Below are 14943 nucleotides of genomic sequence, written 5' to 3' on the forward strand. Positions count from 1 at the left end.
ATGTAGATCCTGTTCGGCAGGCTTGTCGAACAGGATTTTGTGCAAGATGGTTTGTGTTATAAACAGCCTCCTCTCCAATCTGGTACACCAGCACCTGCACAAGAACCACCTTGGGTGGCCTCTTGGTCTCAGTTTTGTCGAATTTAGTGGACCGTGCAGCAGCATCACAGGCTCCTGCAGTGGTGCTGCATCCCTCTATGGGGTACCCACAACATTTTCATCCTTCTATGTATATGTCTCCCTTGAATCCTTTTTGGTTTGATGCTTATGCTCATTCTAGTCAAAGTATGCTGCTGTCTATAGCCGCTCAGCAGGTAATGCAGGCGAATAGTCCAGTTGTGGTAAAACAAAAGCATAAAAGAGTATCCCTTGAGGCATTGCCTCAGGATCCTCACACAGCATCATCATCAGACTCTGAAACTCAGAATTCCGGTTCTTACTCTGTTGAGGAAGACCACCAATCCTCAGTAGATGTACCCTCTCTGTTGAGAGCAGTTAGGTCCTATAGAGGAAGATGAGGTTCCACCTAAATCTAAGACCCCAGTCTTTAGGCGTCAGAAGGTGGCAATGGATTATTTCCCTCAATATAAAACAGTACTTGCGGTCACATGCGCTCCTCTGGAGTAAACAACAACTGTTCAAATGGTTAATTGATCAGGACAAATCCTCTTGATAGACAATCTCGTATTCCTCTTGTTTCTAAAAGTATTCCTATTGAAGGTGGAAACCCTCCTTTCACATGTGCAATGATATTTTCCTCAAAAAAAGGGTATATAAAGGTGTATATATAGTGAAGTACAGCTTTATTTATTGTTAAAACTTATCCATAAAAAATCCAACAGAGAAGCAATGTACCAGATATAATGGGGTGTAGGACAGTACACACCCAATAAAGCAAGTATAGGGTATAAACAGTCACCTCCCGGGATGGGTCTGTGTAACCCTTGGTTTGTTGTGTGGATGTCTTCTAACCCCTTCGCCTGGTATCCTTATCAGTCTCTGCCAGCTCACCAACGCGTTTCTGCTCTAAAGGAGCCTTTATCAAGGTGTAACACCTTGATAAAGGCTCCTTTAGAGCAGAAACGCGTTAGAAGACATCCACACAACAAACCAAGGGTTACACGGACCCATCCCGGGAGGTGACTGTTTATACCCTATACTTGCTTTATTGGGTGTGTGCTGTCCTACACCCCATTATATCTGGTACGTTGCTTCTCTGTTGGATTTTTTATGGATAAGTTTTAACAATAAATAAAGCTGTACTTCACTATATATACCTTTTATATACCCTTTTTTTGAGGAAAATATCATTGCACCTGTGAAAGGAGGGTTTCCACCTTCAATAGGAATACTTTTAGAAACAAGAGGAATACGAGATTGTCTATCAAGAGGATTTGTCCTGATCAATTAACCATTTGAACAGTTGTTGTTTACTCCAGAGGAGCGCATGTGACCGCAAGTACTGTTATATTGGGTTTTGAAGAACGGGTGTTAAGTGATCACCCCAGCGGTATTTGCAGCACTGTGGAATTGGAGCGCCAGTTTTATTTTTGTTTGGATTATTTCCCTCAGTCTGAGGAACTGGCGGATATCATGTCTGAAACATGGAGTACTCCAGATAGGCGTTTCCATGCAACAAAGAATTTAACTTCTCTGTACCCATTTTTACCGGGTGAGTGTAGCAAATGGGAAGTTCCTCCAATGATAGATGCTCATGTGACAAGATTGATCCGGACCTCTACATTACCTATCCCTGCTGCATCCTCGCTTAAGGAGGCTACAGACAGAAAACTATTTGAAAGCAGTTTTTTCATTATCTGTAGCTATTACCAGGCCGGCTATGGCAGTAGCCTGGGTGGCCAAGGCTGTGGAAGAAAGGACAACGTCTCTGGAAAACAGTGTGCCAGATGCTACCAGAGAACAGCTGTCTTATCTCTGCCAAATGCGAGAAGAAGCTGCGTATGTTGGGGAAGCAGTTATTGATACAGGTATTCTGGCTTCTAAAGTATCTGCAACCTCGGTGGCTGCTCGGAGGACCCTGTGGTTAAGGACCTGGAAGGCAGATACAGGGTCCAAGAGAGCCTCTGAGTCTTTACCTTTTGTCGGGAAGGTACTGTTTGGGCCGGAATTGGATAACATAGTGACTGCTCTGGCAGCATCTAAATCTGCTGGGTTGCCCTCTACGTCTACCCCTAAGTATAAGCAGATGTCCTTTCGCCCGCAGGGAAGGTGAAGGGACAGTTTTTCTCTAGACAGGATATTTCCCGCAAGAAAACGCAGACCAGGAAATCCTGGTCAGTCAAACGTCCAGCTTCCAAGCCTGATGGAGCGGGCCTCTCCCTGGGGTATCTCCGGGTAGAAGGCCGACTTCTCCAGTTTTCTTTACCCTGGCATCAGACAACTACGGATGTTTGGGTTCGAGAAGTGGTCTCTCATGGGTAGACCCTCACATTCCTTAGGCATCCCACTCAGAAATTTTCTTTGTACAACTATTTCTTCAGACCCAGTCAAGGCCTTGACACAACAGGGAAGGGGTGGTTATTCAGATTTGTTTCGGATTCTGAAACCATATGGGGTCTCATCGCCCTATTCTGAATTTAAAGTTTCTCAACAAATTCATCCATCTACCCAAACTCCGTATGGAAACCCTATGGTCAATTATGCTAGAGATGGGCCTGGAGCTTTCATGGTTTCCCTAGACATACAGGATGAATATCTGCATGTACCTATTGCACATTCTCACCAAAAGTTTCTGAGGTTTGCGGTGGGTCAGCAACATTATCAATTTCAGGCTCTGCCCTTCGGTCTGTCTACAGCACCTCGAGTATTCACCAAGATTATGGCAGTCGACAAGGAGTCAGGATACTAACATACTTGGATGACCTCCTGATATTGGCACAATCTCCAGAAGGTTTTACAACACCATCTCCAAATGACCATTGCCTGTCTACAAGAGCACGGCTGGATAATCAATTGGAAAAACTCTTCTCTTTCTCCAACTCAGAAGATGGTACATTTGGGGGCGCTGATGGATTCTCTGGGGCAAAGGATTCTTTTACCAGTGGACAAGATTTCTGCCCTACAAGTACGGGTACGCAAACTGCTCCGCAATCAAAGTGTCAGTTCACTTAGCAATGCAGGTACTGGGGTCTATGGTATCCACCTTCGACATGGTGACTTATGCCCAGTTCCATTCCAGGACACTGCAATGATGGATTCTGTCTCATTGGGATGGTCAGTATCATCTGATAAAGTCTCAAATGATCCGCATCTCGCCAGAAATTCGTCTCTCCCTTGCGTGGTGGCTGCAGATAAGCCATTTAGACAAGGGATGCCATTATGGATGCCAGATTGGGTGCTCCTCACCACAGATGCAAGTCTGCGAGGATGGGGCGCGGTGACAGGTCATCACTCAGGGAAGATGGACCGCTCAGGAAAGTCACCTGCCCATAAATATTTTGGAGCTTCGTGCGGTGCACAGAGCCCTCGTTCTGGCGCAGGATCTCCTTCACAGCAGGCCTGTCCAGATTCAGACAGAACACGTAACCACAGTGGCCTACATCAACCGTCAGGGAGGCACATGAAGTCCGGCATATATGAGGGAAGTGGCGAACATTCTGGTTTGGGCAGAATGCCATCTTGCAGCAATCTCTGCAATATTAATATCCCAGGAATCCTCAACTGGGAAGCAGACTTTCTAAGTTGTCAGGACACACGCCGGAGAATGGGCTCTTCATCCGGACGTCTTTCAGTGCCTGGTGGATAAGTGGGGACTACTGGACATAGACCCCATGGCATCACATCACAACCACAAGGTTCCCAGGTACAGGTCCAGAACAAGACCCCTCAGCCGCCTTCGTGGACGCTCTGGCTGTAAGGTGGGACTTCAGGTTGGCATACTCGTTTCCTCCGATCTCCCTCCTCCCAAGGATTGTCAGAAAATTCAAGCAGGAAGGCGGCAGGGTGATACTAATAGCTCCTGCCTGGCCCTGGAGACATTGGTTCACCAATCTGACATGTCTATCCATAGACAGTCCACTTCCTCTATGGCTGGATTTGCTAGTGCAGGGTCCCTGCCTATATCCGGATCTACCTCGGCTGGCTTTGACGGCATAGCTCTTGAGTCTTCCGTCTTAAGGGCCAAAGGTTTTTTTTACTTCTGTGATTGAGATGATGCTTAGGGCAAGGAAGCCTGCTTCGGCCCGCATCCATCACAGGATTTGGCATTCCTTTTTTTTCATTGGTGTTCCCACAGAAAATATTACCCTAAGGTTTTTTAGGGTCTCCCGAGTTCTTACTTTTCTTCAGGCTGGACTAGACTTAAGTCTTCGTATGGCTACCTTGAGAGTTCAAGTTTCTGCATTGTCAGTATGGTTCCAGCGCAGAATTGTCACTCTGCCAGACGTTAGAAAATTTTTTCAGGGTGTTCTCCGTCTGCAACCTCTGTTTGTCCCTCTGGTGGCACAATGGGATTTATCCTTAGTTCTCAGGGCACTGCAGGAACCCCCCTTTGAACCCTTAGACGCAGTGGATCTCAAATGGTTAACAGCGAAGACCCTTTTTCTCCTTGCTATCTCCTCAGCTCACAGCGTTTCTGATTTGGCAGCACTTTCGTGTCGAACTCCATTTTTAATTTTTCATCTGAATAGAGCTGTCCTCCGTACAAGGGCGGGTTACCTTCCAAAGGTGGTATCCCTTTTTCATATAAATGAAGAAATTGTATTCCCAGCCTTTCAGTCTTCTGGCCTTTCTGTAGGCAAAGCTTCACTGGATATGGTTAGAGCTCATTTACGTGGATCGTACCAATTCCATGAGAAAATAGATAAATTTTTTGTGTTATAAGGCTTTCATAAGCGAGGCTGACCAGCTAACAAGCAGACTCTGGCTCGGTGACTGGGTATGACTATTTCTCATGTGTATAATCAGGCTGACCTGATTATACAACATTGTGTCTGTGTGCTAAATTACCTACAGCACAGCCACAACAGCATTAGTTTATTCACCTGCTAACTCTAATATTGTGATGAATAGTTCCACAGGGCGCTGGTTCCAATACTAATATTCAGTAAGATGACTGACATTCTGCTAGCCAAAATGGGTGTGTAGAATCTCCGTCATTTGTTACTAATTTATGCTATGCAACATTGTGTCGGCGTGTTATATTATCTACAGTACAGCTACAACAGCAGTAGCTCACTTATATGCTAACTCCTATATACATGAGAGTAATCCTTATAATAGTGAGGTCTTCAGATTGTCCGGATATAAGGACAAATACTCGGAATTGATACATGCTTACATTTAAACACAAAGGGAGTATGTAATAAATCCCCGATAACAGCGAGGCTCTTCAGATTGCCCAGATATAAGGACATATGTGGAAAGACCGGTGACCAATACATGCCTGTGTATTAACTACAGTACACGATCTCACAATTTTACAATTACAATAATTACTATAGGGGAGTGGTTTTTCAGGACAATAAAGCCATTCAACTCAAGTTGCTACTTTCTGCTTAAGCAAGTGACACAGAGACTGAGAGTTTCACCCATATTTGGACTCAAGAATGAAAATACGGTCACACAGCAAGGGTTCTCCTTTTTATTATCACTAATTTCTATCATTTTCACATTTACATATAATTATCTTTCTCTATTTTTAACCTCTATTTCGCTGGTCATGTCCCATGTGGGGGCATTTTAGTGCATATCTAATAAAGATTGATTTTTATTTTCTATTACATTTGTTGTGCGCCATACCATAGACATTCTTTTTCTTTTCCCCTCCTTGTGAGGTCAGGATGGTATACCCCCCAAAAGGATGCAGAAACATTGGGGATCAATGTAGTAGTGCCCGATTAGTCCTAATAAAACAGTTTGGGGTACTTAAGTTCGCACAATAGTCTCTAATTAGCGTCTTTGCACAAGTAGTGATGAAACGGCATACAGCAGTATTTTTTGGAGCAAATAGTCCTGGCAAATTTGGGGTACCTGAAAATGGGTGCAAGCATCTTTTAATGTCTCTAAAGTGAAGTTTTAATAAAAGTTAAATTCCTCCCTCATAAAAGCACCTGCAATCCCAAAAACATTTGACCCCTTCTTAGAGCACCCCCAGAACCTTATTTCTCTAGTTTGCGAAGTTGTCCCCCCACTTTGTGCTTTTTTTTTTTTTCTTTTGTTCTGGAATTTTTTGGTGCAGTTGTCCTTTGGGGGCCTGTCCCAATGGTTCTGAGAGGTTTCCCCACCTTTGCACCCCAAAATAAAAATTTAGCACTTTTCTCCTGCTATTCAGAGGCGAATCTTTATCGCCTATTACATTGCATTGACTTTCCGTGTACGCGAAAAGCGGGTGGAATCGAATACGTTTCGACAGGCGAAAAGACACAAAATACTTTTTTGCGGATCTCGGCTTTTCGTGTCTAATTGAAAACGGCCATTAGTGATCTTCTTGTAAAATTGTCATCTCTGGTAAAAAATAGGATTCTGCTCTTGGTATACAGGTGAGCATGGTCTGTGATGTGAAGAAAGGATAGGTTCTGTGCATGCAACCTGCACATATTGTGCGTTTTTCACTGACACTTTGTTTCTGGAAGAGAAGTCCTGATTAGACAGACCTCCCATTTTGACATCACCAAGAGATTCAGTGTAAACTGGAGCTAGTAGAGCTGATTGTAATATTGCTAGCAGGCCAGAGAGGCATCTTGCGGTCTGATCTGGTGATCTGGCATGATTTCCTTGGCTTTCTGCTGTGATCAGGATGGCATTATTTTGGTTATTCTCTCCAGGTCCTAGAAAAATGGTGACACTTTTTCTCACCACTGTTAATAAGGAACACAATAAGATGCTGTTTATATATGGTAGCTACTAGGAAGTTGTCATTTAAACAATGCCAAATGTTCTTTATAATTAAATATGTAAATATCAATATGATCCTCATTATTATGTTTAACCCAGTTATCCCTTTTTAAAGAACTGGTGAAAGAAGCAATGGATGTGAAAGAAGAAGAGTCTTCGCTATTCCTTCCTCCATGTGATCCTCATGCAGACAAACCAAAAAATGTCTACAAATTTCATGACCGTATCCTTTTAATGTATGGACTGTACTGACAGAGCAGCAGCAGGACGGTCTGTGCCTGATGTAACCCGTCCATGCTGCTGTCAGACTGGATCAGAAATCTACAGCTTACCACTGAACAGCCCCTCTCTGTTACTGCCACTTTTAGGCCCTAACATATATGGAAATTACTATTTTATTATATTACACCCAGATAGAAAATTAAACTTTAGTTCTGTTTTACATGTAGTTTTACTGCCGCCATAAATTGAACTAATGACAAACTGTCACTGCCAGCTGTAACACAGTATAGTATCTTTGTTGAAATACTAGAGGACATACGATTATAGTAAGCTATATTAGCTACTTGGGATGACCAAGCATCCTTGTGTTTGTTTTCTTGGTTGTGGCTGTTAATGGGGAAGTGTGCTGAGATTGTGTGCTAATGACGCCATGTACTGGTGTACCTCAGGGAAATGTGTGCCCCAGGTGAACCTTTAAAGTTTATATACATTTAATTTTTTGCTGAAAATGCAATTAAGTTTATTCTACATGAACTAGCAGCTAAAATAATCTTATTTACTATACTGTTGAAGATCAAATAGTTTTCTATTGATCTATTAGTCAAGTAAAGCCTATGATGCCGGGCAGAGGACATTGAGATTAATTTCTAGCTTTCAGGCTTTTCTTGAGGTAAAACCGTTTTATATTGGAGCCGTGTTTTCCCAGTTATTCACTTTTCTACGCGCCAGGGAAAATCAGATGCTTGGTTCTTTTATTAATGGAATTGTCAGCAACTAATTGGTAATAGTTCTGATGTGCTATATCCTTCATGCATTTTAGTTTGAGGGTAAGTTATAAACTCTCTGCGGGTTTCATTGCAACTTATTTCTACATCTTCACTATCTGGATTTTCTATTGTATAACAACAAAAATGTTTGGATTTTCTTTGAGCCCATTACACTACTTAGTGAACAGCAGCTTGCGCTGTTATTAATAGTTCGGATAGCCTTTCCTCTACACTTAGGGGCAAATTCAATTAGCCACGATAAAAAAAAGTTACCTCGTGTTAAATTAATGCACATATTGTCCCGTAATTTCACTTAATGCATGTATGCGCGCTCCCGATTAACACGCAATTCAATTAGAAAAAGCTTATTCTGGCATTCGGGCAGTAATTCTTGCTGGTAATACCTGTGTTAAGTGTGGGTGATAACTGGAAAATCAGCCTGTACCCCCAAAAAATGCAAATAAATATTGGATAACAGTGTAGAAGTCTCTTAGTGGGCAAAAGCAGTATTTAGGGTTCTTAAAATGTGTCAAATGGCTGTTATATGCATTTTTCAAAAATAGTGAAAAAATTATAGAAGGCAAATATTTTTCTGCAAAATATGTAAATAGATTGTGTAATTTTAAGCCACTTTTAAAAATGTGTTAAACACCTGTAACTCCACCGTGCAAGCTTAAAAGCGTATTTCCCATTCATACAGCACCGCCATTTTGCTGAGTTTCATCCCAAAAATAACATGTCATTATTGGCCAAATTAAGCAAATTAAACATTTCTAAGTGCCCAATTAATCATTAAGGAGGGTGTCCCAGTGGTTCTGAACCAAGTCCCCACAATTGTACCTTTAAAATAGGGATTTCCCTTTCTTTTCATCTGCTCAGGGGGTCGCAAAAACAAGTGCTAAATCCTCTGGAGAATTAGCACAGGTTAACTTGCGCAGCTAATTGAAAAGCTTGAAATTTGTTTCGCCCGTAAAAAATAGTGACATTTGCATGTGTAAATTGTTTATGGCGGATAATTGAATTCGGCCCTAAGTTTATGGCATTTTATACAGGACCACCCCAAAAGTTGAGCTGAAAAAAATATAAAAAAAAATGTCAGCCAGGTTTCCAAAATTGTAAAAAAAAAATTTTTATTATCATGTGGGCTACATTGAAACTGTAATGGCTATTGCTATCTATTTCACACCAGGTTACTCTGGATCTACTGGTGACTGGTACACGACAAGGGTGACCTGTATATGGCTGAATAAGCAGCACAATGACTGAGATAATTAGAACAAGATAGATCCTGGTTACGCCACTAAACATTTGAGAACTGGGGTCTGAGAACAGGGCATGGAGTAAAATAATTATAAATGCCATAAGTTGTTAGTACACCTATATTACTGCTTAATGGATTTCATATTGAGCTGCTTATACAGAATACTCAATATGTTTATAGATCTGAGGGGGCGATTCAGACCTGGAAGCTAAGCTGCACACTCTCGCTGTCAAAAGGTGTCGGGTATGTAAATTCCGCACTGTCTGGTGTAAGGACGCTCTCTATGTCTTAGAGAGCGACGGCAGAGTGAGCGCATGCCGGTATAAAGGTGCCCACTTTTCTTTCGTGGCACACGTCATCTCCAGGAAGTGTATGAGTAATCAGAACCATTGGAGCTGCACGCAGTGCTTGAGGTAGACCCTACCACACCGCAAGCACTGCGATCACTGCAGGCTGAAATACAACCAAGTGACGTGTACAATGACGCTTCCATGCTAATTATGCACACCCATAAAACTCTGTTTCGACGCCCAGACACGCCTGCGTTCGCAGCACCACTCCCTTGTTCACAAGCACCTTCCCCTGTTACCACCCACCAACGGCACAATCTGTCACTCAAAATAGCGCTCAGTCTTTGTGTAACGAGCGCACAATTCCCGATCGCAGGGACTGGTTCGCGTACCTGCACTGCGATGCATGCGCAGACGGGCGACAATCGCCCATAGTGTGCGTCCGCGGCTTAGCGTCTCGGTCTGAATCGACCCCTGAGTTCTTTACATAATTTAAGAAGCGCTACAGCATGTTATTTTGTCCTAACCCCTGCCAAGTTATCTCTCCAGTGGAATATGCTGCTTTGGAAAGTGTGTCGTCTGCCTTTAGGAGCATCACTTTTGAGGAGATCCAGAGTTTGAAAGAAAAAAAACAGTAAGTTCTCATCCTCATCATTATACTTTATATAGCACCAACATATTATGCTGTGCTGTACATTAAAGTGATCATGACATAGACAAGTCACATAACATATGCAACAGAAAGATGGCCCTGCCCACATGAGTTTACAATCTAAGACGTGTGGGGAATAATTGATGCATAAAGTAGTATACAGTAGTACTGACATCGCAAGTTTTTCTGCGTACCTCTATGGGGTGCAAGGGTAAACTGCGATGCTGGCGGACACTGCCAGGTTCCCAACTGTGCGGTCTTTCAGTTGGGCTAGTTTCCCAGGGAGTGGGCCTGTACAAATACCCCTCCGTATTGCTACACACCCCTGACTGCTTCTGATTACCGAGACATTCACAGCTAGACATTACACCACCACCTTAATCTCGTTGAGTCCGTGGATTGACGACTGTTATCGCACCTGACAGGCTGGGGACACCCTGCTATTGGATGGCTCTGTACCATCACTTTGCAGCGTGATTGGAAATTGGGAAACCAAGGCCCAGCGCTCTCAAACCTTCTCTTCCAGTCCAGAAATGGGGTTTGGTCTTCATTCAACATGACTATTGCTCCTTGCCATAGTGATGCAGCGTGTAAACTTCCGCTTCTTCACTCACACAATATAAGACTCTCAGCCAATTGGGATCATACTATAGAACAAACCATAGTTAACTGTAGTCACCCAGGCTGAAATATTAGTTGCCATGGATGTCCGGTGTGGGTCGAGCCTAGATTTAATATAAGTACTTCATGGACGATTTTTAAGTTATGTTTTGGATCTCTGTTTTGGTGAAATATGCAACCTATCTGACAGCTCAAATCTCTGGGATTACTCTGGGTCTTCCAAATGCTGCTGTAACTTCCATTCTAAATTAGGTTCTAACAGTGAATATTTTAAACTTGATCTATTTAATAGCCTTCCCTGCTTTGTAATGTTTAATTCTATTTCTTCTTCAGGGTCAATATGGGCTCCACAGGGAGACATTGGGGGTGTAGGTGGGACCTGGAGGACCGGTCACCAACAGCAATGCTCCGGTCCTTCCCACTATACCCCGCCCACAGCCTGAGAGCACTTCCTTCAGTTTCGTTGGTGTCCGTTAGAGCTGGACCACCATTATAACAGGGGGCTACTTTAAGTAGCACAGGATTTTATTTGATTTAATTTATTTCTATTTTTTTACTATAATGGGCGAGCAGCACCAGACTGTCCTCTTGATGTCTGTGCTGCCACCCCATTACCCCTCCGAGGCGCCGTGACTACAAGCCTGTGCTAGGTACTCCTGGTGGGGCTCCAAGGGGGGGGCTAGCTAGCAGGTTCCTCGGATTCCAGACTGCAGCCTGGAATTCAGGGTACAGGTAAGACGGAACCCAGTTCATGGGGATCTGCATTGTTGCGCAGTCTTGCCTCCCGTCTCAGGAGACACACCGGAGGCATATAACATACTGGTGCAGGGCATATGTAAGGAGGCCAGGGGACCTGGTGGTTACGATCAGCAAGGGGAGAAGGTACTCTCCCTGCAGCCCCTCCCCCAGTCCAGGGTGCCATTCCACTGCATTCTTTGTGTCCCTGGGCTGCTCCTCCCTCACTCTCCACCCCCCCAGAGATGCGCGGCAGCCATTTTCTGCAAGCAGGTTTTTGAGAACGCTGGGTCCAGTCTCGATGTACAGCTCTCCCATGGGCCAGGTCATACATCGCTATATCCTACCAGTCACTGCGGTCTGTGTAGTTGATTTTAGTGCCCATTGTAAACATGCTATGTTTTTCTGCATTTGTATGTGACTTGTGCTTGTGCTGATCTCTACTTTCTATACTGTACAGCTTATACCTTTCCCTTTATTCTACTATACCCTGACATACTTGGGTATATATGGGGATCATTGTACCTTACATTTTCCAGATACTTGTGAGTGCTATCACATACTTTGTAACGCAGTTGCACGCTACACTGTGCCATATTATCCAGGGTGTTCACTGCACTGTATCATACTGTGTGTTTTGTTATTCTTGTGGCTATGGCTGGCAGAGGAATGAACAAGCAGCCTGATGCTGCTCCTCCTACTATGGTGTCTTGTAAGTCCTGCTCTGTGGGCTTAGCCACAGAGGGCCTCAATCAGGATGGTCTCTGTATTAATTGTTACACAGCCCCAGGCCCATCAGCCTCGGTGTCTCCCTCAGGACCCACCCTGAGCTGCCTTCTCTGAAATGCTAGCAAAACTTGCGGACCAAGTAGCAGTCCCCGTGGTAGCTCCCACTATGGGATGGCCACAGCAGGTACTCCCTGCAAATCCTTTGCCTCCCCCATGGGTAGACATACTGTCTGCCTCAGTACAGAGTTTGGCTAATACCTCTACAGTTTTTCAGCAAATGCTGCAAAAAGAAAAGCCTTTACCTACTAGACCTACAAAATGTACTATGATACCTTCCCAATCCACACAGTTATCTCATTCTGAGATATCATCTGGGGAGGCAGAAGATGCAGATCTCTCACACTCTGACTCCATCTCAGGAGAAGAGGAGCCACCCTCTAAACTAAATATACCTGCTCTTGTGAGAGCTGTTAATTCTATTCTACAAATAGAAGAGGATGAACCCGCTCCTAAGAAAAAACATGCTCTTTTTAAGCGACAAAAGGTTGTTTTGCCAGTTTCCTCACTCTGACCAGCTATCTGATCACAGCTTGGAATATGCCCAGTAAAAGGTTTCAAATTCCATAACTGTTCAGTTCCTTTTACCCTCTTCCAGCTACCTATTTTACTAAATGGGAAGTTACCCCAGCAGATGATTCTTATGTAACACATCTGGTTAAAAATGCCACCTTACCCATTCATACTGCAACCTCCTTGAAGGAGACTACAGATAGACGTATAGAAGCTTGTCATAAATCTATATACACTTACAGGAGCTTTTACACATCCTGCTAAGGCTACAGCTTATGTGGGAAAAGCCAATGAGTGTTGGGAAGAGGCCCTAGAAGAGACTTATCCCCCTGATGCTTGAGAGAACATCTGTCCTATATATCTCACATTAGAGATTCAGCCTTTTATTTAGGTGTAGCCGCTATGGCTACGGCTCTCCTGGCCTCCGGGATATCTTCCACTTCGGTAGTGGCCCGCCCTATGGCTATGTTCCTGGAAAGCAGATTCAGAATCAAAACGGGCTCTAGAGTCTCTGCCTTATGCAGGAGACATCCTATTTGATCCAGAATTGGATAAAATTGTGACTACTTTGGCGGCTAACAAAACGGTGTTCCTGCCCTCTGCATATTACAAAGCCTCGGACGTCATCCTTTCGGTCCTTTCACCCTCAAGGAAAAGCCAAGGGTCAGTCCTTTCCATAATGGCAAACATCATCCAAGGCCTCCAAACCTAGGGCCAAACCGGCCTGGGCTGCTAGACGTCCACCTGCCAAATCTGAGGACAATCCTACAGCTTGACGGGGCGGGCCTCTACCTGGGTGAGAGGCCTTCTTCAATTTGCCCACGTCAGGTGCCTGGGTAAGGGAAGTGGTCTCCCACGGATACGCCCTCTCATTCTTGAGGGGCCCCCCCCCCCAGCAGTTCTTTTGCACAGGACCTCCATCTCACCCAACCAAGGCCCTGCTGCTCCACAAAGCCATTCAGTCTTTACTGACTTCAGGAGTAATAATTCTGATCCCCATCCTCACAACGGGGCACTGGCTATTATTCTACCCTTTTCTTAGTTCAGAAGCCCAATGGGTCTCATCGGCCCATCCTCAACCTCAAATCTCTGAACAGGTTTATCAGGGTGCCCAGGTTTCGTATGGAAACAATCCGTTCCATTATCGTAGCTATGGAGTTTTTATGGTATACCTAGACATTTAGGACGCTTACATACATGTACCTATAGCGCCTTCTCATCAGCAATATCTCTGGTTTGCTATACTACAGCAACATTACCAATTTCAGGCTCTGCCGTTTGACCTTTCAACGCCCCCCTGGGTTTTTACCAAGATCATGGCAGTTATGGCAGCCTCTCTTAGTCATCAAGGGATTAGACTGCTCCCATACTTGGATGATCTCTTGCTTGTTGGCAACCTCCCCAGAGACACTTCACCGCCATCTACAGTTAATCATTGTCTTTCTTCAAATGCACAGTTGGCTGATCAACTGGAAATAAATCTTCCGTAACACCCTAAAAGGATGGTACATTTGGGAGCCCTCCTGGACTCTCGGGTTCAGAGAATCTTCCTATCGGCGGACAAGATTTCAGCAATCCAGCGCAGACTGCTGTACAATCGCCGAGTGTCAATTCACTCTGCAATGCAGGCCTTGGGATCAATGGTGTTCACCTTTGACATGGTGGGGTTCGCCCTGTTTCACTCCAGGCCCTTCCAACACTTGATCCTCTCCAGGTGGAACGGGCTACCCCATACCAGACGATGAGCCCTCCCCCCAGAGGTTTGCCTGTCCCTAGCCTGGTGGCTACAGACAGACTTCCCATTGAACAAGGGTCGTCCCTTTTAAATCCTGGGCTGGGCTCTCCTCACCACGGATGCAAGCCTCCAAGGGTGGGGCACAGTAACCGGCCAGCACTCCTTCCAGGGCCGATGGTCCCCAGTCGAGGCAGTGTTACCAATCAACATCCTGGAACTTCGTGCCATCTACAGAGCTCTTACTCTGTCTCAGAATATACTGAACTACAGGCCAGTACAAGTACAGTCTGACAACCCCACGGCTGTGGCCTACCTTAATCACCAAGGGGGCACTTGAAGTAAGTCAGCAATGACAAAAGTGTCCCACATTCTCACATGGGCCCGAATGCAATCTCCCAGCCATCTCCGCAGTGTTCGTCCCGGGCATTCTCAACTGGGCAGCGTATTTCCTCAGCCGTCACGACGTGCATACAGGAGAATGGTCTCTACATGCAGAAGTCTTTCAG

At 44.6% G+C, this 14943-nt stretch overlaps 1 protein-coding gene across 1 annotated transcript in view; it reads left to right on the plus strand.

Moving 5' to 3' along the window:
- The window catches only part of POLR1E (RNA polymerase I subunit E), a 59377-nt gene that overhangs the window by 21888 nt on the left and 22546 nt on the right, over positions 1–14943 (plus strand). Inside the window, exons 7-8 of the mRNA XM_088460102.1 lie at positions 6971–7078; positions 9933–10029. Coding sequence (XP_088316228.1) covers positions 6971–7078; positions 9933–10029 — 205 coding nt within the window. The remainder of the gene's footprint in view (positions 1–6970; positions 7079–9932; positions 10030–14943) is intronic.

This window comes from Taudactylus pleione, unplaced genomic scaffold, assembly GCF_031769625.1.
Source record: "Taudactylus pleione unplaced genomic scaffold, aTauple2 ptg000967l, whole genome shotgun sequence".
In the NCBI taxonomy this organism is placed as follows: domain Eukaryota; kingdom Metazoa; phylum Chordata; class Amphibia; order Anura; family Myobatrachidae; genus Taudactylus; species Taudactylus pleione.